The sequence below is a fragment of the Pavona decussata genome, unplaced genomic scaffold (assembly GCF_977016875.1).
Source record: "Pavona decussata unplaced genomic scaffold, jaPavDecu1.1 SCAFFOLD_233, whole genome shotgun sequence".
Taxonomy (NCBI): domain Eukaryota; kingdom Metazoa; phylum Cnidaria; class Anthozoa; order Scleractinia; family Agariciidae; genus Pavona; species Pavona decussata.
In genome coordinates, this window is record NW_028145638.1 from 643,368 (window position 1) to 667,154 (window position 23,787).

At 38.2% G+C, this 23,787-nt stretch overlaps 1 protein-coding gene across 3 annotated transcripts; it reads left to right on the forward strand.

The window, feature by feature from the left end:
* Positions 1 to 249: 249 nt before the first annotated feature.
* On the forward strand, positions 250 to 18,984 carry LOC146458226 (inactive rhomboid protein 1-like). Of its 3 annotated transcripts, none has more exons than XM_085090969.1 (15): positions 250 to 546; positions 815 to 973; positions 3,297 to 3,603; positions 4,495 to 4,630; positions 5,462 to 5,633; positions 6,049 to 6,228; positions 6,968 to 7,079; positions 7,717 to 7,800; positions 10,005 to 10,166; positions 11,175 to 11,245; positions 11,969 to 12,032; positions 13,061 to 13,234; positions 14,458 to 14,558; positions 17,057 to 17,210; positions 18,033 to 18,984. In XM_085090969.1, the coding sequence occupies exons 1-15, from the start codon at positions 371 to 373 to the stop codon at positions 18,462 to 18,464; spliced, it is 2,484 nt and encodes an 827-aa protein (XP_084947095.1). In that variant the 5' UTR covers positions 250 to 370; the 3' UTR covers positions 18,465 to 18,984. The 3 variants fall into 3 exon arrangements, with proteins under 3 accessions (XP_084947095.1, XP_084947094.1, XP_084947096.1); XM_085090968.1 differs by having other exon boundaries at positions 251 to 546; positions 4,495 to 4,626; positions 5,458 to 5,633; XM_085090970.1 differs by lacking the exons at positions 250 to 546; positions 815 to 973 and adding an exon at positions 1,392 to 1,649 and having other exon boundaries at positions 4,495 to 4,626; positions 5,458 to 5,633.
* Positions 18,985 to 23,787: the final 4,803 nt, after the last annotated feature.

Consider the following 23,787-nt stretch of genomic DNA (forward strand, 5'->3'; position numbering starts at 1 on the left):
TCTTCAACCTCAGGAACGACAACACACAACATTTAAGGTAAAACTACGTTTATTTTGATGTTTAATGAGAATATCTATCGCAATCTAGTACGATAATACGAGAATTTTCGATATTCCCATACATTGCCTCTATAAATTCAAAATACAAACGGTCACATAGTTTGTGTGGGGAACCTGTGTTAAAACATGTCCAAACGCGACATCGCGATACTCGCCCCGCCCTTTCCGGTTTTGAAGGCGCGGCGTTCAATTGTTCATCACCAGTCTCCTCCGAGTTGTTCAACACAGCAGAAAACTTCGAACTTTAGCCCATTTTAAAAATTGACTATTACACGTATTAGTTGTTTTCCTTTTGGCTGGAAATCCAGCCATGAATAGTGCCTACCAACCCACAACAGTTCGGAATGACGAGATTTACGACGAAGAGAGCACTGCCTTTTGTAACCCGTTTCACAGTCGAAGACATCACGACTTCCAGAATGGTGACAATCGACATGTACCGAGACAAGAAAGGGATGGAGATCGGCAAGAACGTGTGAATCAGTGGTAATTAATATAACCTGATGTGATCTGCTCTTTAAAAATTCTGTAGTTAGCTTGTTTTGGTCTTGAAGAATATTGGATCCGATATTGTGCATGATTATCAGCGAACACAAAATCGCTGATTGTATCAACTCCAGCGCTCAAACAAGCAGATTATTTTTTTAATCTATGGAATATGCGGGTTCTGAACCTGCCAAAGGTTAATTAGAATCCCCTCCCGTTGATTGTAGATTAAAATGTACCATTTTGTCGTTGTTTCTTTGATCTGCAGGCTGTTTACGCGCTGTGTTTCAAGACAAGATGGTCAAACATCCCAAGCCAGTAGTGCTGCCCCAACTCCAGCAGGCTCGGAGGTTCACATCCCTGGGCGAACTACAACAACAGAAACCGTATTTCCGAGCAAACTAAACCGCGCACAGACACTTAAAAAGTACGTACCCTTCGCTGATGATATTACTATTTATAATAAAGTAATTGTGGTCTGAGTATTGCGCCTGGAATTGGAACGAAAATATGGCGTTCTCTAAAATGCACACTGCAGGTATTTCTTGTTGCTCACTTCCGGTTACACGAGGTTTCCGCCGCTAACTTAGTTGTTTTCAATTAAAAGAATGTTATACTTGAACTCTGAAAACGTGCAGTATGATTTCTAGATATTCTTGATCTTTCAAGTGGCGTTGATGGTTTAAAAATCGGTTCGTAAGATCGCGTGAGTTGGTGGTAAATTTGCTGACATGACCTTGTCTTGTTGTAAATTTGCATAAGATTCGTTACCACATATCGTTCCACATAACCGTGGGAACAATATCGAGTCGAGTATTCCCGAACATAACATAATTTAATGTCCATTCGTTGTGTTGACGTGCTAAAATGGCCTATACAAATGAAGCTCGAGGCTCGATCGACTCGGCAGCCTCAAGTGTATTTTATACACAACACCACATCAATTTCAATGATTTGAAGGATGAAGAATTTTATCCGCAATTTATCCAGTATTATGAACAGTCAGACTCTGCGAGGCCTAGCATAGATTTTACTACTCTCTCAAGAATGGGAGCTAGAGCAAGCATAGCAAGTTTATCACACACGGTTAAGCGTGGAAAAAGGTGGGGATTATTTTGCTATTGACAGTAAGGTAGCAAAGGGATTATAAAGTCAATAATAATAATATTAACATAATTTTTTGAATTCATGTTCAACCTCTTTGTCACCATGACATGATGTGGAGTTATTCAACTTACGCTTCTGTAAGCCTGGACATTTTTTGTTGAAACAGAAGGTGTTGACTCTCAATTATAAAGCAATTTGCTTTATTGTCATCTTACGCTTGCAGGGAACAATAGAAATTTCAACCCTTAGGGCAAGTTGTTTAAACAAAGTTCAGATGGGGCTTAACAAAGCTGTGGACTAAACCAGTTTCAATCTGAGCAACTTGAATAGTTAAATGCTGGTTGCTGTAAGCCATGCCAAGAAAGGCAGATACCAGTGATTAGACACATTTATATGCTTAAAATAATCCGCTTACAAACAGATTCACAGGTCTACTATGGCCTAACTTAGACTTCGTTTAAGTGACTGACCCTTATTGTTTGCGAGGAGAAAGATTAATTACAAAGTAAGAGATCAAGTGACGCGTTAAGCCAGCTTAATTTGAAAAGTAACCATAGCCATCATTGCATATTAACCAACCTTTGTCAGTCCTTCCCCTTTGTAGAAAAAAAATTTCTTATCATAATGTTTACAGAGTTCAAGTAACAGGAAGTTTTTCCTTTCACTTATTTAAATTTGCGCAAAATTGAATAACATGATTGTTGCCTTTGCTATATTGATCTTGAATGAGAGCCACTCAGAATAGAAACAAGGCCCGAAGTTTCAGATGACAACAGATTGTAAAAAAAAATTATCAGATATATGAAATAAGGTGAATTGAACTGCCTCATAGTAATCTCATGTGAAGATGTTTGTAATTTCAATATTGAATAATCTAATTCTAGCGTGAATATGAACATTCAGCTGCACTCAATATCAAGATTCCTTAGTCAATAATAAGCTTTGTAGTACAATCTGTATTGAGAATGATGTATTATTCAGTGAGTGACACATGCATACTCAAAAAAAATAAATATGGAGGTCTTCTATCAGGAGCTGAAACTGAGACCTTCCAATTACTAGTTTGGATGCTCTACCACTGAGCGACAGGAGACTTGTGGGAGCTAAGGCCATTAAACTAGGTTCATGGGACAAACATCCTGCATACTTCTAGAATTTTAATGTCAATGTCTGGCATATGTGCAATGGAAATATATAAATGTGAAGGTATATGTCTATTTTTTTCAGATTGCTTTCATGCTTTCTGATGAGAGAGCCATTTTTGCTTTGGGTTTGCCTTATTGCATGTTGTGGCAGGTTGAAAAAACCTGCACATTACCTTCTTTAACCAGTGGACAGGAAAACCAATTAATTGTGACTTGACCTTACACATTTCCCCATGTTTACAGCCTGTTACATTTGTTTGAGCTCTGACTGTTCAGTGAGTTGTCTCTGTTTGACTAGCTGGAGTGATCACTTTGGTTTTGTCTTTCATCCTTGTAATTTTTGTCTTCTATCCATATTAATTCAAAGCCTGCACAAAGCCAATCTGTAGGGGTAAAGCTCCGAACCTTGCCAGACTGTGACTGTGACGGTGATATTAATGTAACGTTACTGACTACTTTTCTGTGAGATGCAATATGATCTTATTTTTCATTTAACAGAAAGATCGTCAAGAGCACAGAAAACTTTTTTGGCCTTGGTGACTGCGATGAGCAACATGCTAACCTACAACGGAAATGGACTCAGAGAAGAAAACGACACTACCATAAGCGTTATGGTGCTCTCCATGACGACACAGTTGATGGTGTCCCACAACCAGGCAAAAGAAGTGCAGCAGGAAGCATCAGCAGCGCAAGCTATCAAAGCTCACGTCAAGCTGATCCTCATCTCATGCGCACGTTGAGTAGAAGGCAGTCAGTAGCAAGTTTGGCATGGAAAAAAGTGAAAAGCATGAAAGATGATCCCACGGTAATTTGCTAAACATATTTTCATTGTTCTTTTCTCCCCAAAGTTCTACTTGCAAGTATATCAAGTTTTACAGGGTAGGCTGTAAAAGGCGGTTAATGGAGCGTGACACCCAACACGCAGTAGGTGTTTGCAGTCACAATAACATGTACCTTGCTGTTTAAAGGGGAAGTATCACGAGAATTTGATGTCATTTGAAAACCCAAAAACGTTTGTCTGTAAACAGAAACAAGAAACTAATTGTCTAGTTTTGTTATAAGTTATCACCCTAGTGGAACAAAACTGTCAATTAGTGCCTCTAGTCAGATTTAAACTTGAAAATGCTAGGCTAATTTATTTCAAGTTCTCGCATTTTTGTTTCCAAAATGCACTAGAACAGATCAAGAGATGTTCCTTTCAAGAATTGAGTTGATTTCTTTCCTCTCGTTGTTCTAGAATTATTTTGTAGCTAAGTTAAGGTCTTATTTCACCATTTTTAAGAAAAGAGAAAACACCATGATACTTCCCCTTTAACTCGTAGATCATTGTCACGGTAATTTTACTGCATGCACTACTGTCTAGTTCTGCTTTCCTTTGTACATTCTGGTTGGTTAGTTCCTTCAGTGTACTATTCATTCATATTCATACTGTTGTCTAGCTTTTAAATAGTATGATAATTCCTATTGGTTACACTCATGGTTTCTGTCTGACTATATACACTACTGTATATGTCAAATTGAGACAGTCAAGAAATTAGCAGTATATTGGGTTATTTTAAATCTTGGCCTTCAACAAGTATATCAATATTGTGAGTCATGTCTTTGTAAACCACTGTGTTTGCTATCAGTATGATTGTAAGAGTAATCACAATTTAAGGGTTTCTTGTCAATGTTTAAGTCTGTTATATTTTTGCAGGCCTTTAAATCTCCTGGAAAGGCCCAGCCAGTGAGTATGCTTCTGGAGGCTGGACGGAGCTTCTCGCCGGCTGTCATGTCGCAGTCTGATGAGGATGATGTAGACAGTGCGTTTCGTCCTGAAGGTGCACGTGTAAGTTACATTTTTTTTTTCAGTCAGAAAAGGGCGATCTCTACGGATTTCTTGTCTAAGGAGGAGAATTATTCACCATCACAGCAACAGTAATATTTCAACACATGGAACATTTTATCAAAGTTGCTCTCAGTCATTACTCACAGCAGACTAAATTTGAACATCTTGTTTTCAGGTGTGTAGGACAGAATAATTTGAAATATAACCTCACTTGTTAAAGCTATTTGACAAATGTCAAACCTATTTGTAACAGGAACATAATTATATAGGTTTACTTTGGTACCCTTGTGAGCACTGTTTGACATACTTGTGCAAATTTTGTGGGCAAGTATACTTTTACCTGTGGTAATTTTATCCTGCAATGCTGCAATAACTGTAGAATAAACCGTGGAACTGCTAGGGCATTCTACTAGAGCTTAAACAAGTGTATTTTGGTGGATTTTGATCACAAAACTGTAGTTGTTGCATTCAAAGAATCCTTATCGCAGTGCTAATTGCAAGTTGGTTGCTTTGTGGCTTTCATGCAAAAAAAATTGAAACTGTTTGGTGTCACGCCTGCTGATCAGTGCCCCTGGAAATTGTTCTGTTACTGTTTTTGCAGGGGTAGTCACAAATTTGCCATGGTTTTGACTTGTGCACGCTTGCATTTGTGTCAACAATTAAGCCATTTGTGTTGTTGAACACGCTTCTCCAATCTCTTATTACTACCAGTATAAGTCATTTATTAACTATTGTTACTCCAGACAAAAGGTGCATCACAACTTTAGAGCTAATCTAACTGCCGAGGGGTTTTTTTTACAGTAACTTGAAAGCTAGATCTGTTTATTATAGGCAGTTGATGACGTCTCCATCAATGATGAAGTGTTCTTCAGTTTTGAACCTGATAAGCCCAGAAGAAGAAAAGAAAGATCAGGCTTTCTACCAGGAATTGAAGAAGAAAAACCTGTGTCTCCTGCTGCAGTCCCTCAAGTAAGCAAAGATGAAACTGAAGGACCTCCGGCTCCCGAGTGAGTATACATGCAATACTACATTTGATGGGTAATACAGTGTTTAGTGTTCAAAGTGTTTGAACCCTGGGGATCCCTTTCTCAAAACTCCCAAAAAGTGTTTGGGTCGAGAGATATTTTTTTTAACCCAAATCTTATTGATTGGCGTTAATTTTTCATACAAACAAACCCCATTTGTTTCTCCAGCTTGTAAAGTTTTCAACATTGTAGCTTTTTTTATTTTATTGTTAAAAATCAAATTTCTGGTACTGAACGCTGTGTCTGTAAAATAGTTTTCTGGGCCTTAAGTGCTTTCAAGACTTTTGAGAAATGCATTTTGATCCTGCATTCAGTCAATAATATTTAACAGTATGTATTATTTTTGACATTTGAATCGTTATGATCTGATGTGTTAAAATTCCCATTTTTTATGAAGGCCAAGGCCACCCATGCGCAGTGCTCGAGGACAAAGGATTAGAGACAGGCCTCATGTTACAAATGCCAACCGCCGAGAGTATGGCAAAGGAATGGTTGGTAGATGGTTAAATAGAACTATCAAGCGTAAACGTTTGACAAGCGCAGTCAAAAAACAGATGGACTCGCTAACTGATCACAGGTAATTTTATTTTTATTTTAATTATTTCTTAAAAGAGCTTTGAAGGACTCTAAAAATATGTTTGCTTTGACACTGGCTTTGAAAAAACCCAGACAGGAAAAAAGCTCTAACTTCTTTTCCTGCAACCGCACTTACATGTATGTACTACGAGAGATCCTATCACTCATTGTAGGGTTCTCACCAAGCCACCCAGTGTACTTTACAGTAAACACCGGCGCAATTAAGTCGTGCTTTATAGGCTAAAATTTTCGCTGAAAATTCCATGCGGCTTATCTGTTAGAACATCTGCAAAATCCTTGTATCTTGTCCTCCCTCTATAAGAATACCTGGTTACTAAACTTTGCAATTATTGTAAGCATGTTGTTCATTGCATCTTGGCAATCAACAACTACATCAAATCAAAGGCTCCTGTGAGCCAACTCGTGAATGCAGAAGTGAATAGCGGTGACCGTAAAGCTGTACTTGCATCAAACTGCACACTACATCTAAGGATTTGTGGATGCCATGCAGGAGTAAAGTGTGACCTGAAAGGTATTAAACATTGTTCGCATTGTGTTTGGTTGGCCCAGGAGTCGAAATATAATCCATCTATCCCTCCACCCATCCATTCATTATCCTTATCATCCCTGACAAGGTATAAGGATGTGACAGGACATGTAAGCCAGTCTGTATGTAATAACTACTACATTCTAACCAACCAGAAGAACCTGAAATGTATGATTGTGTCACTTTCTTCCAGGCCTTACTTCACTTACTGGATTTCATTTGTACAAACAGTTGTACTAATTGTCGCCTTGGCAGTGTATCGCTTTGCACCCATTGGATTCACGGAGACGACAAAAGAAGGAGTGGTAATTATCCTTAAAATTGCTTGACACTTCTTGACTGAGTTGCGTGGAAATTGTTTGGCTCGGAATACTACCGTCATTTAGGACTGCACAGAGCCTTGCAACATGACCAATAGCCACAGCTTTACTTGATTTAATGAGTCAAACTCCACCAACAAGCTTTTGTCATAACAACACTTAATAATTTTTATTATCATGAAAGGGATCACTGGTGGGGGTAGAGTATAATGATAAATAAAAAAATAAATATGTTATTAAGTAATCATTTATGTCACGATGTAGTCATCTTTAAAGTTGTAGATCACAATATTTTGACTGCTTACTGCTGCTATTCATCACGTGACAAGGTGGACTTATCATACTTGAGTATTTATATTACAAAGGTTAACTATGATTGGCAAATTTCGGTCCTTGCTGGTTCGTGAGAAACTGTCTCCTCAGCAGTCCTCAGTTACGTACTCCAGTTTGCGTTTCTTGATCAGTGGTGTCTAGGCATCTGGAATTTCTATTCCATTATCCCTGTTGATGTTGTTAGGATGTGGCCTGATGTTGATGGGTTCCTTGACATACATAACATAAGAGCAGGTGCAACAATTTTTGTGGTTTGTTAATTTGAATCTTTTTTCCCACTTAATTGTAGATTGACAAAAGTCTGGCTGGGACACTTGTGCCAACTAAGGTGCTCCGAACATTTCCAGAGAATTTCTGGATTGGCCCTAATCAGGTAAGAAAATGATGAAATGTTACATGAGTCTTGATTATTTTTTGTTTATTTTTCAGCCCATTTCTCTGTAGTTTTTTGTAATTCTGCATACATGTATGCAGTCAATTTTGTCCCATCGTATTTCCTTCTGTTCATGTTTTTTTCCACCTATTTTGTTCCATCATGGCCTATTCTTGAAAACCCATTTCCTTTCTGATGAATTTTTGTCAAACAATTTTTTGTAAGTACCTTCCATTCCATCCAAGTTTCTCCCATGCAGTTTTCCTCTATTCACTCAAATTCTCCCATTGAACTTTAGATCTCCTTTCCAATTTCCTTCAGTTCAATGTTCTCCAATCAAATTTCCCTAAATCCAAGTTTTTCCTAGCCACATCTAAGAATCCTTTCCACTTTTTTTTAATCCAGTTTCCTTCAATCAAAGTTTCATCTGCCCAATTTCTTTCCATTCAGTGTCACTGTACCAATTTCCTTTAAATAATCCAAGTTTCCCATTTCCAGTTTCCTTCAATTATCCATGTTTATTCCAGTTAATTTCTTTCCATCCAAGTTGCTAGTTTTCAGACACTCATTAGCCAAGTTTCTCCATTCCAATAAATTATTTGCTTTTTTCCCTTCCATTGAAGTTTGTCTTTCCATTTTCCTTTCATCCAGATGCAAGGATGAGTGCAATTAAACTAGTCTCTTATACTGGTTTTCACTAGTGATGCAGACACAGGTGCAAGCATAAGAGTGCTTATTTCACGGTAAAAACAAATACGACGCAATCATAAGTGCAAACACAAGACAAGGGAAAATTTTGATCCTTGTGCTCTTGTGCTTGTGCTTAAATGCTTGCATTGAGGCCGTTTTCACTGTGAAAATAAGCACTGTAACTTATGCATTGCACTTCCATTGCTAGTGAAAACGAGGCTATAGTGTTGAGCCTTTTGGCTAGTTTTCACTTTTTAACTCGTGAATGCGCGTAGCGCAATGAACGAGTTATAGCAATAGCTGACTGTTGACTTGGTCGGTCGGTCGGTCGGTCGGTCGGTTTTGTCGTTAACTTTCGGGCGTGCGCAGTGAATGAGTTTTAAATTCAATTAGTGGAAAAAACACGCGAACATTTATTGTTCACGGCGCATCAGGAAATTCTTATTCAATATGTAGAGAATAATTTGACGATCGTTCAGTGCAAGAATGGAGATTTTTCGTTCAATCTGAGCAAAGTTACAAGTTTTTTTAGTTTTTCAGAAAGTCCGGGGTCGTAAACTCAATTAGTGAAAAAAAAAAAACGTGAAAATTTTTTTCACGACGCGTCAGAATTCTCTCATTCATTCTGTAGAGAATAATTTGACAATCATTTTAGTGTAAGAATGGAGATTTTTCGTTGAATCTGAGCAAAGTTATAGGTTTTTTTCGTTTTTTCTACAAAGTGCGGTTTCTTTTAAGAATTAAAAATAATTTAATTTAGAAATAATTTAATTAAAAAATAATTTAATTTGTCAGTTTTCACGCGAAAGCGGAACGTGCCATGTCACGCATCATTGACGTCGTAAACAAAATTATGCAAATTTCTGGTGAAATGAACACTTTAAGATCTTGTCAGCTTTCATAGAGGTTTCAAAGGGAAAAAATGTTTCATTTTCGAAATTTACAACTGGTAATTTATGGGAAAGCAAACGGACGCGGTCGATAAATAATTCTTATTTAGCAAGGGCTTGTCATAGTTCATTATTTTTACTTGATGATTACGTGGACTGAACTCCAAAGGAAAAATTTCACGCATTTATGTCGGGCATGAAATGTAATGCGATACTTTGTTGAACAGATTTCCCTTTGTGAGATCGGCTTGCCCTACAGTAATTTTGCAATTTAAATTCCCAAAAAAACTTCACTTGCCCATCGGGCAAGTGATGGTTAGAATCCACTAGCCCGATCGCAAAATCCAGTAGCCCAGGACTATCGGGCACACGAATTTGCATGACGTAGCTGCACATGGCGTGCTTCTATGAACTTTGAATCAGAAAAAACACGTGATTTTTTTTAAATCGGCGCATCAGAATACAAGAGTACAATAATGGTTATTTTTCGTTACATAATCGGGCAAAGATATAGTTTCTTTTAGCTTTCAAGGAAGTTTCCGTAGCCGTCTAAATTTCAATTACTATGTGTCATCTGCATTCACGAGTTGGCTCACAGGAGCCTTTGATTTACTTATTTTGCAGAGAGGTTTGATCAAAATGGGAGCAAAGTTTGCTCCGTGTATGCGTACAGATAAGTTGCTAGTCGAGGTTCTGCAAGAGGAAAAGAGAAACGAGAGTGAAACAGGCTGTTGTGTCAAGTCTGATGGATCAGGCTGCATTCAAACATCACAGAGTGATTGCTCGGTAAGGAATTCCTGTTCACAGGGGTCTTGCAAGGGGGTTGAAGTCATGAATTCCTAGAAATTTCAAAAACTCATTTATAATTCATAAGCCCATTGACCTATCAAATGGTTGATAAAACATCATGGGCAGTGGTTTTAAAATTGATAAAACCTCCTCTTTATTAGTATGCAGTGGTTAAGGTTTTTCTCATATGCTAATTTCCAACGTACACTTAAGCATCATTGTTATGAACTCTCTTGACACACGCTTTTCCAGAAATGTTTTTGAAGCCGTTCAAAAAACTTGCAGCACATGTTTTATCGGGTCTAAAACCACTCGGCTGCACCTCATGGTTTTAAATCCCAATAAAACACTGCTGCTTAATGGAATGTTTAATTTTAAAATTTTAATGGCATGCTCAGGGCAAGGTAAAATGTTTGCAAGTGCTTGCTACCAGTATCTAGGATTTATGGTCATTTCAGACTTTTTTTGGCAAAGAAATCAAACTAGGGAAGAAAATAACTGGCATCGATCAGTTTGCAGGATTTTACCTTATAGGTTTGTGGGGTAGGAGAGGTGAGTCTTAGTTGTTTCGTAACAAAGGGTCAAATGAAGGGGTGCCTGGAAAAAAGCCTAAATGACTCCTGATAAATTGCTAGATTCTCCTTCCAAATTGCCTTGAAAGAAATGCTCAACATTCCATTCAAATGCCGGACATTACAAAGAGGATTTCGAATGTTTATTTTATTCTCAGAAATACTGGTCAGGCATGACGTGGATTGACTGTGAGTAAATTACTGAAGAAGGACAAATTTGAGGCCACTGGGTTTTAATAATGGGTTGTGACGAGTGTTTAAAAATTTAAAGAGTTTGTGCAGAAAAAGTTCGCTACAACAGTGGCTTTTAAAAATTCCCCCAAAATTCAAACTTAAGTGGTATAGTTCATCTGTCTGTTGTGAGTCAACGAAGACCACTTTAGTGATACAGTCACCCACTCTTAAATGTCTGAAATTTTGGTTTCAATTGTAGAAAGCATTTGCATTTTTCTACAAGTATTCCAAGAATAACAAAACAAGAGTTGTTTGTGGACAAGACCCAGAGTGAGTACTAGAAGAGTATATTTTAATTAGCATAGTTTAATAAAAATAATATTATTGGAAAATTATTTTATTTATTGATCCCTGCCCCAATCCAGCATGATCCTTTCATCCCAGCTTGGTACTGACATTGACTGGTTATATCTCCCTCCGATGAAGGGCCAATGCTTGGAACGTCAGCACTCAAATCTCTTTACAGTGGCCAAATTACCAACTCTGCGGAGATGGTTACATTCATTATATTTGAATCAGTTCTTTTTTTTTTATCTAAAGGAGCTGTGCCAATATATCTACAGTTAAAACATCTCCTTACGGACACCTCTTTAATACGGACACCTCTCTATTATGGACAGTTCACTTGGTCCCTGAAAGACCGAAATCCATATTAAGCCTACCTCTCTAAAACGGACACCTCTATAATGCGGACACTTATCCCTGTCCCCTTAGTGTCCGTAATAAAGAGGTTCGACTGTATTTTAATACAGTGAAACCTCTCCTTACGGACACCTCTCTATTACAGACAGTTCACTTGGTCCCTGAGAGACCGAAATCCATATTAAGCCTACCTCTCTAAAACGGACACCTCTGTAATGCGGACACTTATCCCTGTCCCCTTAGTGTCCGTAATAAAGAGGTTCGACTGTATTTTAATATGATTAAAAAATAATCACCATGCTCCAATGAAACCTTCCCTTTATTAATGAAGCTCGTTTGTTATTTGAACAGGACCTGTTTAGACCCACCCTCTGTAGCCCTGGATGAATGGGATGCAGATATCACCAATTGGCCGGTAAGGTTTTCTGCCAATTACCCCTTTCCTGCCCGAGACCAACTTTAGTGGGTCCTCAACTCATAACTTGGTCAGTAATTGCTCAATTACAGTGAAATTTTGTCAGCAAATTGGTCTTGGAAAGATCTTTGCATTTCAAAGGAAAAAAAAAGTTACGCTGTGGTATCTATTATGTGGTTTACCACCCCTATGATTTGATGAATATTTTAATTTAATGCATTTACAGAATCTCACATATCTCAGAGTCATCTATGTATTAAAAGCTGCAAAGTAAGCTAAAGTTTTGAGGTATACCTATCACATAAGTTGATCAGTGAAATTTTTTAGTTTTTATTGTTCATGTTTTAAAGCCATTTCTATCAAAGACCTGACTTCCTTCAGTTATCTTGATTTCAGAAATAAATTACACTCATCAAGACCTTTTAAACGGCATAATTCTTTACCGTTTCGGACACATTGGCCAAAAAATTTGGTAAGGAAATGGTTATACATTTCCATCAATTCTAAGTTACTGAGCACGTCTGAGGCTAAATCTGCTCCCAACAGGAAGCAGAGGGCTTGGTTTTAAAGCTGACCATTAATTTCAGCTTTATAATGTGGCACCTCCTGATATCCCTCACATTTCACGGCCTTTCACAGTGACTTTAAATTCAAGGACTCTAGATAATAATGTTGACTAGATTTTTCTGACTTCAAGACCACGATTTTCCTTAAACCTCTACAACTGAGCCTTTTCTAAACTTGCAATATTAATTCGTGAAGCAAAAAATTTTAAGGTAAAGGCAAAGTGAATTTGCGGTAAAACGAGATGAACATTTCAAGTGAAATCATTGTTTTATATGTATTAGTGTCAGTATTATTGAATTCATTAAAATATAATCAAACTTTGTTTGATATTACTGGTATTAGTATTACGTTAACTTTTTTTTTCCATTCCTAGAGAATACTAGCCAGCTCATACCTGCAAAATATGTTTAGGTTATTTTGCCAACGCTCAAAAGTTAACCACACTTGATGTTTCACCGCAGGTTTGTAAAAAGTGGAAACAGAACTTGGCTCGTTCAGAGTATCCACACATGACCTGTGAAATCACTGGTCGGCCTTGCTGCATGGGTAATGAGGCCAAATGCCGAATTGTCAGTCAAGACGAGTGTGAATTTTATAATGGCACATACCATGAGAATTTGACACTATGCTCTCAGGTAAGTTGAATGTTATCTCTTGGAAGGGGATCTGAGTTTTTGCTTCTGTGATGAGCATGGGGCAGAGCTCACCTTGTTAGGTGATAGTTCCTTGGTGCTGTGAGCTATATTCTGGCCAGCCTGACAATTACTGGGACAACCGATCGCCCCCACCCCCACCCCATTATTATTGCCAACTGCCATAAATACACTCTCACAGAAACCTGACCAAGTGAGCCTGAACACAGGTTATTATGCTCCTGCTTATTCAGCCTGGCATTAGATCCCAGACTTTGCTCAACTGACAGCTGCTATTAAGGGAAGTAAGCCCCTACCCTCCTGGGCTGAGTTGCTTGAAGCATGGTTAGCGTTAACCATTGGTTAAGAGGTATTAAAACCTATAGGTTGTCATGGTATTTAACCCGGGTTAGCGCTAACCATGCTTTGAGCAACTGGGCCCTGGTGGATTACCAGACCCAAGACCGACTGAGAGTAGCGGATATTGAGTCTAGAGGCACTTATCAAAAGTTTTATTACACTGCGAGAGTGACAATTTATAACAACACTAGGCAACTATGTTATTTTCTTTCTATTGACAGATAAACGTTACTGGGTTTTTAAATGACATCAATTTCACGCGATCCTTTCCCTTTAAGACTAATAATAATAATAATAATAATAATAATAATAATAAAAATAATAATAATTTTTTTTAATAATGAAAATTCTTTATTAAAATATTCCACACAAATTGCTATTTACAAGTTAAATTTATAAAAAAAGAGCTATTAAAAACCTATTCACATTTCTTTTCGATTAAAAAAAGATAACATTTTTAAGCAACAATGTTTTTGTAAAGAAAAAGAAAAAAAGAACAAATGTCATGAAGTTTTTTTTTTAAAAAAAATCAAATTCGGCATTTTAAAATCGGTCTACTTGATAAAAAGAAAAAAATATATATATATATATATAATTTATAATTAAATAATAATAATAATAATAATTTTTAAAATAATAATAATTTTATTATTTACAAGAATAAAATCTACTAGATACAATTTGATTGTATTAAAACCTGAGTGATTTCACAGTTTGCTGTCATAAAATTGTAAAATATCAACATGATGTATATAAAAGCTAAGGGAAGTATTAATAATAATAATAATAATAATAATAATAACAGCAGCATTTATTTAAACAGCAGCAGCATTTTATTTAATGTACTGACACGTGTCTTTTATCAGGTGAATTGTCTCGAAGACACATGTGGAATGTTGGATTTCCATCGCCAAGAGAATCCTGACCAAGTGTATCGCCTCTGGATGGCAATATTTGCTCATGCTGGGTAAAGCAATATTATATTAAGCCGCCGTTACACGTTGAAACTTTTAGCTGAAACTTGTGTGCAACGGTGCTGCGAAACAAGTTTCAGCAGGCGTTGCACCATGTAACATGGTTGGTTTCGTGAAACTTTTTCGAACTTGCGTTGCGAGACAAGTTTCGCGAAAAGTAGAACCGCTTTCTACTTCTGCAACGGTCGCAGTGGTTAAAAAAGAAGAGTTTCACCGTGTTACACCACTTCGTGAAACTTGTTTCGTAGCGCCGTTGCACACAAGTTTCAGCTAAAAGTTTCAACGTGTAACGGCAGCTGAATTCCGATGTATTTGTTTTCAATTTAACTCACACCTCGTCCAAATGCCTTGTTTAATTTTTCTCAATTCCTAGCCGCGTGAATGTTTACTTTTGTATTATTTAAAGCATTAATTTGCACGAAAACAACAACATAAACTACGTGTTGATGTAATATCTCAAACGCAAGGAAAAGTGTTTCAAAGTGTTTCATCCGATTCCAAACACCGAGAAGTGAGAACAGTGTGTCTCTTTTCTTTTAACCAACTTCGAGGGTGAAACACTCTTTCGAGTGTTTGATATAGCTTTATTTATTTATTTATTTATTTATAAACATTATTTAAACAGAAATTCCAATTCAGCGTAGCTGGTTTAAATGGAGATCTGTATAAAATAATAAGAATAAATAATCAAATATAGAAATGAAAGCAAAAGTCATTCAAAGAGTTCATGAAGGTGAGAAATTAACTAAGGTGATTTAGATGTTTCTTGACTCTCAGTTTAAAACTAGTGAGAGACAGATCGTGACGTAAGTTACGAGGAAGAGTGTTCCAGGATTTGGCGGCATTGTACTTAAAAGATGTTTGAAATTTAGTAGTCTTGGCAAGAGGCAGGCGAATAAGATCTTTGTTCCTAGTGTTGTAGTTATGGATCTGCTCCGAGGAGTGGAAGTCATCTAGCAGATAAGCTGGGGCCAAGCCATTGATACACTTATAGACCTGTATGCACTTTTGGTATTCTCTGCGGCATTGAAGGGATGGCCACTTCAATGTTTGCTGTATATCGGTATCAGTAGCCTTGCGACCCGCAATTATTCCCGCAGCTCGCTTGAGAAGACGGTCAAGGTATATCTTGTTTCCCTGACCGCAACCATCCCACACAACGCAACAGTAATCGAATAACGGTAGAACCATAGCATTAAACAGAGTAATGCAAGCTTCTTTTGGGATGACTTTCCGGGCTCTACGAAGCATTCCAAGGCGGGACGAGATTTTATTTCCGATATGATCAATGTGTTCGTTCCAATTTAGGCAAGGATCCAGAAACACGCCCAGATATTTAAATTTGTATACCCTTTCAAGATCTGTGTCATTAACACTAACTGCGAATGACTGGACTGAGCTCAATTTTTGGTGAGTTCCCAAAAGCATAACTTTAGTGTTCGAGTGATTTAACATGAGATAGTTTTGGTTCAACCATCCGACAACGTGGTCGAGGTCTTGGGACAAAGCAGCCTCAATAGCTTGCACAGAACTGCTTTCAAAAAACAACAGGGTGTCGTCAGCGTAAAGATGGACTTTACAGTACTTTGTAACTGATGGTAGATCGTTAATATACATTATGAACAATAGAGGTCCCAAGACAGACCCCTGGGGCACACCATATAATATGGGTTCAGCGTCAGATTGCATGCCATTAATGATAACACTTTGGGTTCTATTAGTAAGATACGCATTGAACCAATTCACTGAAGACTTACTTAGGCCAAAATCTGCTAATTTCATAAGTAGTAAATCGTGGTCGAGGGTATCGAAAGCCTTAGATAGATCCAGAAATGCTAGGCCTGTAAGTTTTCCTTTGTCGATGTTATGTAGGATAGTGTTAGTAATATCGATTAGGCTGGTAGCAGTAGAATGTAGTGGACGGAAACCGGATTGATAAGAAGATAGGAGCTTGTGCTGTAGTAAGAAATTATAAACCATTTTGTGAACTGCCTTTTCTAGAATCTTTGCAAAAACTGGCAGAACTGAGATTGGGCGATAATTGGAGGTATCGGATTTTGAACCAGACTTGAACACTGGAGTTACGATGGCATGTTTCCAGCTTGCGGAATAGACCCCTCATTCATCGATCTGTTCATAAGTATTGCTAAAGGTGTGGCAAGTGCGTCGGCACCGTCCTGGAGAAGTCGTGCTGGGATATTATGTAATCCAGTTGATTTGTTGCTTTTCAGTTTCTTAAGTTCATTAGCTACAAAGGATTCACTAACTTGAGAAAGCTTGAAGTTGTTTGCGGATCGATTTGCAGGTGGTCCGGGGGCCGATAATACAGGAACCATACGCTGTCTCAGTGTTTCAATTACCAAAATGTAAAACGCACGTGCAGAGCTCATTAAACCTATTGTTTTGCGGCGTTGTCGTTGTTGTCGTCGTTGCCCAAGCTCCCTAATATAGTGGTGTAATTCATTCTCAGAGGTTTTCTTTTTCCTTCTAGGGTTATTCACTTAGCCTGTACGTTAATCTTCCACTTTACCATCATGCGTGACCTAGAAAGGATGGCCGGCTGGCTGCGTTTGTCAATCATTTATATATTTAGTGGGATTGGTGGATACCTGTACAGTGCAATTCTTCTTCCTTATCAGGCCGAGGTAAGCTTTGTCTATAAATAGAGCGGTTTTCAATTGAGTGTCGAAAGTAATTTCGCATTTGCTTTGGTTTTGCGTTGACTTCGCTCCATGATTGGTTTAAAAAAACTCGCGCTAGTTTCTCAACCAATGAAAAAGCATGACCATAGCCAATCGTGACTTGCTCGCACGCGTTTTTCCGCTCTTTTCGTCTATTACATGTATTCCAAGGATACACGATAAGATAGATAGACAGACAGACAGACAAACAGACGGACAGATAGACTGACAGACATAGACAGACAGATAGACATATAAACAGACCGACAGATAGACGGACAGACAGACAGATAGACAGACAAACAGACAGATAGACAGACATATAGACAGACAGACAGATGGACGGACAGACAGACAGACAGACTGACAGACAGATGAACAGACAGACAGATGGACGGACAGACAGACAGACAGACAAACAGACAGATAGACAGACATATAGACAGACAGACAGATGGACGAACAGACAGACAGATAGACTGACAGACAGATGAACAGACAGACAGATGGACGGACAGACAGACAGATAGACAGACAGACAGATAGACAGACAGACAGATAGACTGACAGACAGACAGACAGACAGGTAGGTAGGTAGACAAACAAATAAACACAAAAGCTCACGGATTTGCTCGACATTGCACTTGATACCAACTGACGTAAAGGTCAGCTTCTTTTGGTACGCTGCCTTACATTTGTCTTGACTGGCCAGATGTAAATACTTGAGTTGTCGACAATCATTTCAAAAAGACTTAATCCTTAAACACTTCATCCTTTTCCCCACAGGTTGGTCCGTCAGGCTCCATATTTGGTGTCATTGCCTGCCTGTTCGTTGAACTATTTCAGAGTTGGCAGATGATAGCCAGGCCATTTACGGCTCTGTTCAAGTTGTGCGGCATAGTCCTGCTTCTATTGCTTATAGGCCTTCTCCCGTACGTCGATAACTTCGCCCATATGATCGGGTTTGTGTTTGGCTTCTTGTTGGCCTTCATTTTCCTCCCGTATGTGTCCTTTGGCGAGTTTGACAGGCGAAGAAAGCAGATTCAGATTATCGTGTGTTTTGCTCTGGTGATCACGTTGTTTGTGGTAGGATTCTTGGTGTTCTATATCTCTCAAGGTTCTTGTGATGGCTGTGCGTTTATGAACTGTATTCCGTTCACGGAGGACTTCTGCAAGCCATACAACCTTGGCCAGAACCTCCAGCCGAGGACAAGCTAGTCGCCCAAACGAAAACATTTTGAAATAAATAGCCATTGTTCATTTGGATAGTTCAAGATATCCTCTGGCTTTTTCCGTGTGCTAGGTGTAATTAGTAATTCACTTGCGGATTATTTTTTCAAGTGTGAAAACTTGACGAATCAGAAAGCCAGTCAGGACGGTTTGTAAATGACATTTTAGAAAAAAATCAAATTAAATCCGTTGAAAATATTTTATGTCCAAATTCCCCCGGTGGAACCGATTTTTGCATTATATTCACATATACATGGTTTGTCGTTTTACAAGCATTATGATGAAATACCGTGGATTTAAAAATAGCAAGCGACTACAGTAATTCCTGACACAACGCCACATCATCAGCAGTAATGTGTTAAGTTGTAATGAATACTGTCAAGGTATCTTTTAAGAAAAAAAAAAGAAAGAAAAAGAAAATAGATTACTTTGATGTCACGAATGCGTGGAGCTGGTTCTTAGTAAAAAAGAAAAAAAAAACACATGGGAATTGCTTAAATTCTAATGACATTTTGTTTCTGCTTTTCTTCTGAGAGCGATCCGGTCCTAACTCCACTTGGATTCCTTACAATTTGCCTTCAGGGATGAGAAAAACCTGTTTTTTGTAGGAGTCAGCCAGCTTGTGACGTGAATTTGGGCCGCTGACTTGTATTCATAGGTGTACCCCCCCCCCCCCCCCCCACACACACACACACACACCTCAAACAACGAAACGAACGAGGTTTCCCTGGTTGTGTGTTTGGGAAACAAAATTTGCCTGTTAGAAGAAGCAGAAAATGTTTCCGAATGCTTTTCAGTAACATTCACTACTGTCATGAATGCGCGTTGTGCGCGTGCACACGGACGAACATTTGAGCCAGCGCTGTTTGATTCTTGCTTGTTAATGTTTACTATTTACCACAAAGTTTGCGAACATCTAACGGAAACCGGTTTAGAATTTGAAGTTCCAGCGAACCGGCATGTTGTTTGAGGCCCGGAACTGGTGTAATGAGCGGAAACCCCCCGGCGGCGGGAAGGGGAGTTTTGAAGAATGTTAGCGACGAGGAGGTGCGATTGAGACCAGGTGGTTAGACCCCAAAACGGTGCGAACCTAAAAGCTAGCTTTAAATAGGCCATTTCAGTTTCATTGAACCTCATTACGAAAGCGAGGCTAAGTGTAAGGATGCGCCATTTCGTTAAAACGCGTGACTATCCCGACTATATTGTCAATAGCCCAAATTCAGCCTGAAACAATAATATCCCTTCGAGGCTCTGGGGAGTAATGTTACTATAGAAACTGAAATGATAAATGTGATTGGTGGATTTGGCGCAGAGTTTTTTAATGTGATTGGCTCATAGAATGGTCTGATAACACTATCCATTACAGTCAACTGTCCGATTGCTCTGTCTCGTTACAGCTTTGCAAGATAATTACGCGGGACGCCGTTAGGGCGGCCCGTGTCTGAAATTGGCCTGGGTATTTCTTTTTTCCTTCGTCGTAGCTTCAAATCTGCACATTAATTTATTCATTACGCGGGATGCCCTGAGGGCAGACCGTGTCTAAAATTGGGCCTCGGTATCTTTTTTGTCTTCATGGCAGCTTCAAATCCGCGCATTAATTTATTCATTGAACTCTGCTCCCTCCTAGAAGGGATCTATTGTTCTGATTGTCTTCAACAAATATGGCCCAATCAAAATCCATTATCGGCGCGTATATCACGAGGGAGGGGACCCACTCTTCCCTGCCTGTGTGAAGACAAATCGTCATTTGATTTATTCATTAAACCTGGATTAAATTCTGCTCTTTCCTAGAAGGGATGTTTTTGTTCACTATTGTGGCGGCCATACTGTTTACATGTTTAAGACTCAACTATGCCGTTTTCAAAAAGACAATTAACCCTTTTGAAGCGGTAAATCGAAAGAATAACTTCTGAGAAGCACTCCACAGTTAAAACGGTGGAAATTGGAGAGTTCCTGGCGAAGGAATCATGCTTTGTTTGACAGTTGTAGAACCACAATGCGAGGAGGAAAGATCATTGATAACTGCTGAAACACACTTCACCTCACTTTGTCGAATTGATGCTTAAACGCTGCTGGAAATCCACTTCACAAAAAAGATTAAAGGTTTGATTGTCAATTTTAACTAAAAATTTTCATTTAGGAAAGCTTTTTGCCCGTTTTTCTTTCTGTTTTTTTTTTTTTGGGAGAGAGTGGGGGGGGGGGGGAACGAGAACAATTTGTAATCTTACACTTTTATTGAAATTACATAAACAGAATAGAAAACGTGAGTCAGGCCACGTTATCGTAATAAAAACCTTATTGACCTAGCTTGTACAGTCCTTTGGCTCGGTCCATAAACTTGCAAAAAAAGGACGAGACCAATATTTTTCCAAAACGGAGCTCACGCTAGTTCAATAACGTATATAAATAATGTGCAAGATGCCTTGCAACCAATTTTGTTCTTAATCATAATCGTTAATCTTAATCATAATGTCCTCGAATTTTGACTGGTTCACCAGCTGCTCTTTTGTGCACTAACAAGATGCCCCTAATGGCATTTTCGCGGGATGCTTAATGTGGCCTCATTTATTCGCATTGTATGCTTCGCAGATTTTTAAAACTATCCTAGCTAATGGAATAGTTTGAGTCATAAAGAAAGCGTGATGTTGTTTGCGTATTCCCTTGCGTTACGTTACTTATCCTTATACCGGAAATTGCATTATATAGACTTTCCCACTTGTTGCTTTTTTGTCCGCGTAAAACTTGTTTATGTTCAAGCAGTGCGAGAAAAAAGTGCAACAAAGAAAAAAACTGCGACATAACGGTTTGAACAGTTTTTATTTCATAAGATTAATTTAAAGCATTTTTGCTTTGTTTTTTGCCAGAATTGAAACACTTTGCTCCTATCAAACAAACGTTTTAACGTAAGCGGTCATTTTTTAACAGTCCGTATGGGAAAATTCGAACCTCCCGGGGAGCCAATCAGAATGCTCCTATTCAGCGGGGACCAGTGCAGCTATATAGTAAAACATGTTACTGTTGTTGTTGTTGTGTTTTACTTTGGGGGACTAGAAGCCTTGAATTTTCCTCCTTTTTGTACGACACTGTTCAATAACAATTTTTCGGCGAATTGTCCATGCGAAGAAAAATAAAGGAATAAGGCGATTGAAAATTAATTCATAAGTATATCAAAAGGCATGCATTCTTTTCAAAACATGCACTGGTGTCTTTTTTAGCAGTTGTTGATTGGTTCCAGCAATTAATGCATATTCATTACATCGTCGAGAATTTCGCTTCAAACCAACGAACTTGCCGACAAGTGAAGACGTGTGAAGACGAACTCCGTCCTTGAAAATGTACTTGGACTTGGACATATTAAGAATAAACCTTGGTTTCCAACAAACAAATGGTGAGTACATATTTTCATAGGACTTCAGCCCTCAAACTGTCGAACTCTTAGTAAGCGAGCAGGTCCTGGAATTATTTTGGTTTGCTTGAGCAGATTCAGTTCAACGTATTTTCCGAACTACAATAATATCAGAATTCGCAAACGTTCAATTTCAGTTTCTATCACACGAAATTCTATCCTGAGAAAGAGAAGGAAAGATAGGAAATGACCGCGAGGTTCTGGTTTTGTTCGCCTTTCAATGTTCAAGCGATTTTGAATCAACTTGTTCGAAATACTCTGCACGTGCTTTGACGTGGCACCTTGCTTCCTTTCACGGACTTTGTTTCGTATTTTAGTTTCTCTGACGTTCTGAAAGCTTGAAAATATACTCCAGAAATATTTGTTTGAGCTAATTAAAGCTTCAATGAAAATTTAGTTGTCAAATTCATGTCTCAAATTTACCTCCAGAGGGAAACTACTTAAATAATCTCGACAGCAAGAAAGGAAAGGACCACTTTATACCTTAGCATAAATGGCGGTATATGTTGTATTATGAAAAATAGCTCACGAGTCTTTTTTATTTCTCTCTTGAAGGTGAAGTCATCAGAGGAAGGAACAATGCACAACAAGACGAAAAGAATCACAGAGCAAGGAATGGACTATAAGAAACGGGATTAAAGTTAAGCTAAGAAAATTGATTATTTATTTTGCTTAAAAAATACCTTTGATGGACGATGATCATATGTGACAAAGATAAATGAAGTTTTTGGGAAAAGACTCTTAAAATTTTGTTTTTATATTGACCGCGATCGGGGAGGTTCCAGGCCCCTGAAGCAAATTTGAGACAATTTTAGCCAAAACACTTCAGCTCGCAAAGTTGAACGATTCTTTTGTTGATGTTGTTGTCAAAAACCATTGAAAATGTGGGTTGCGTATCTTGCTTTTGTCCAAATATACTAATCGTCCATTAAGAGATATTTTTTTTATTGAGAACACTTAACGTCAATTTTGAGCGATATTCTACAGTCAGATAATATTTTTGGTTGACCAGTTGAATTTACAAATCTACGTAAATTGCTATACATTTGATGGAACTTGAAACTTCGATGAATCTTTTCATCTAATTTATCTTGGCTGATTTTATAGTCGACAACGAAAGTTTTATAATACAGCGATCGCTCAAAGTTGGGTTGTTTATCAGATAGTTATATTACAAGGTTAAGCTGCCAGATACCATGGTTATGAAAACAAAAATATTACTGTCATATCTGACGAAACAGGACAAAAGTTTTCAAAACTGAAGAAAGCGCAATTTTAATAAACCGAATTTTAAACGCAGAGATTAATCACAGGGTGGGGGTTGGGTAGTGGGCGGCACCCCTCCTCTCTTAAATCAGTGGGGTCTAAATTTGGAGGGTTATATAAAGGATAGTTGTTCAAAATGCGAAGATTGCGACTCAAAATTCATCAAAGATGTTTAAAAAACGACAAGAAGTGGCACAAAAAACTTGAGATTGTTACAAGTATCTCTTTGTCGACTAGTCTTGATATCAAAATCCAAAAGTTTTTTCTTCCATTCAACCCACAACGTAAAAATTTGGTATTTAAATTCCACTATGGAGAAAAATGATTCCCAGCATCTCTAGACTATTTGAGTATTTCCTGTCGTAAACGTTTTAGTAATATTTAGGGATACCCTGACCAGGGGTGCGGTGGGGGTGTGGGTCGGCTACCCAGTTAAAATAGGATTTTCAAGCCTGTTATCAGTTTGGCTTGTTATATTAGGTACTATCTCGTTCTGGTTTAAAAACCTGGATTACCTAGATTGAGGTTAATCAAGGGTGTACAAAAACCTTTCCTTATGAGTTTTGACGCGGAGATTTTGGGCGACCTTGAGCTTCAAATTTTCATAAGAGAGAAGAAGACAAGGAATGCATCAGCATT

Excerpts from the sequence above, each read along its gene's own strand:
- LOC146458226 (XM_085090969.1), top strand. The coding sequence starts at position 371 with ATGAATAGTGCCTACCAACCCACAACAGTTCGGAATGACGAGATTTAC. Across the intron at positions 974-3,296 it reads CGCGCACAGACACTTAAAAA|AAAGATCGTCAAGAGCACAG; the intron begins GTACGTACCCTT and ends TTCATTTAACAG. Across the intron at positions 14,559-17,056 it reads GCAATATTTGCTCATGCTGG|GGTTATTCACTTAGCCTGTA; the intron begins GTAAAGCAATAT and ends TTTTCCTTCTAG.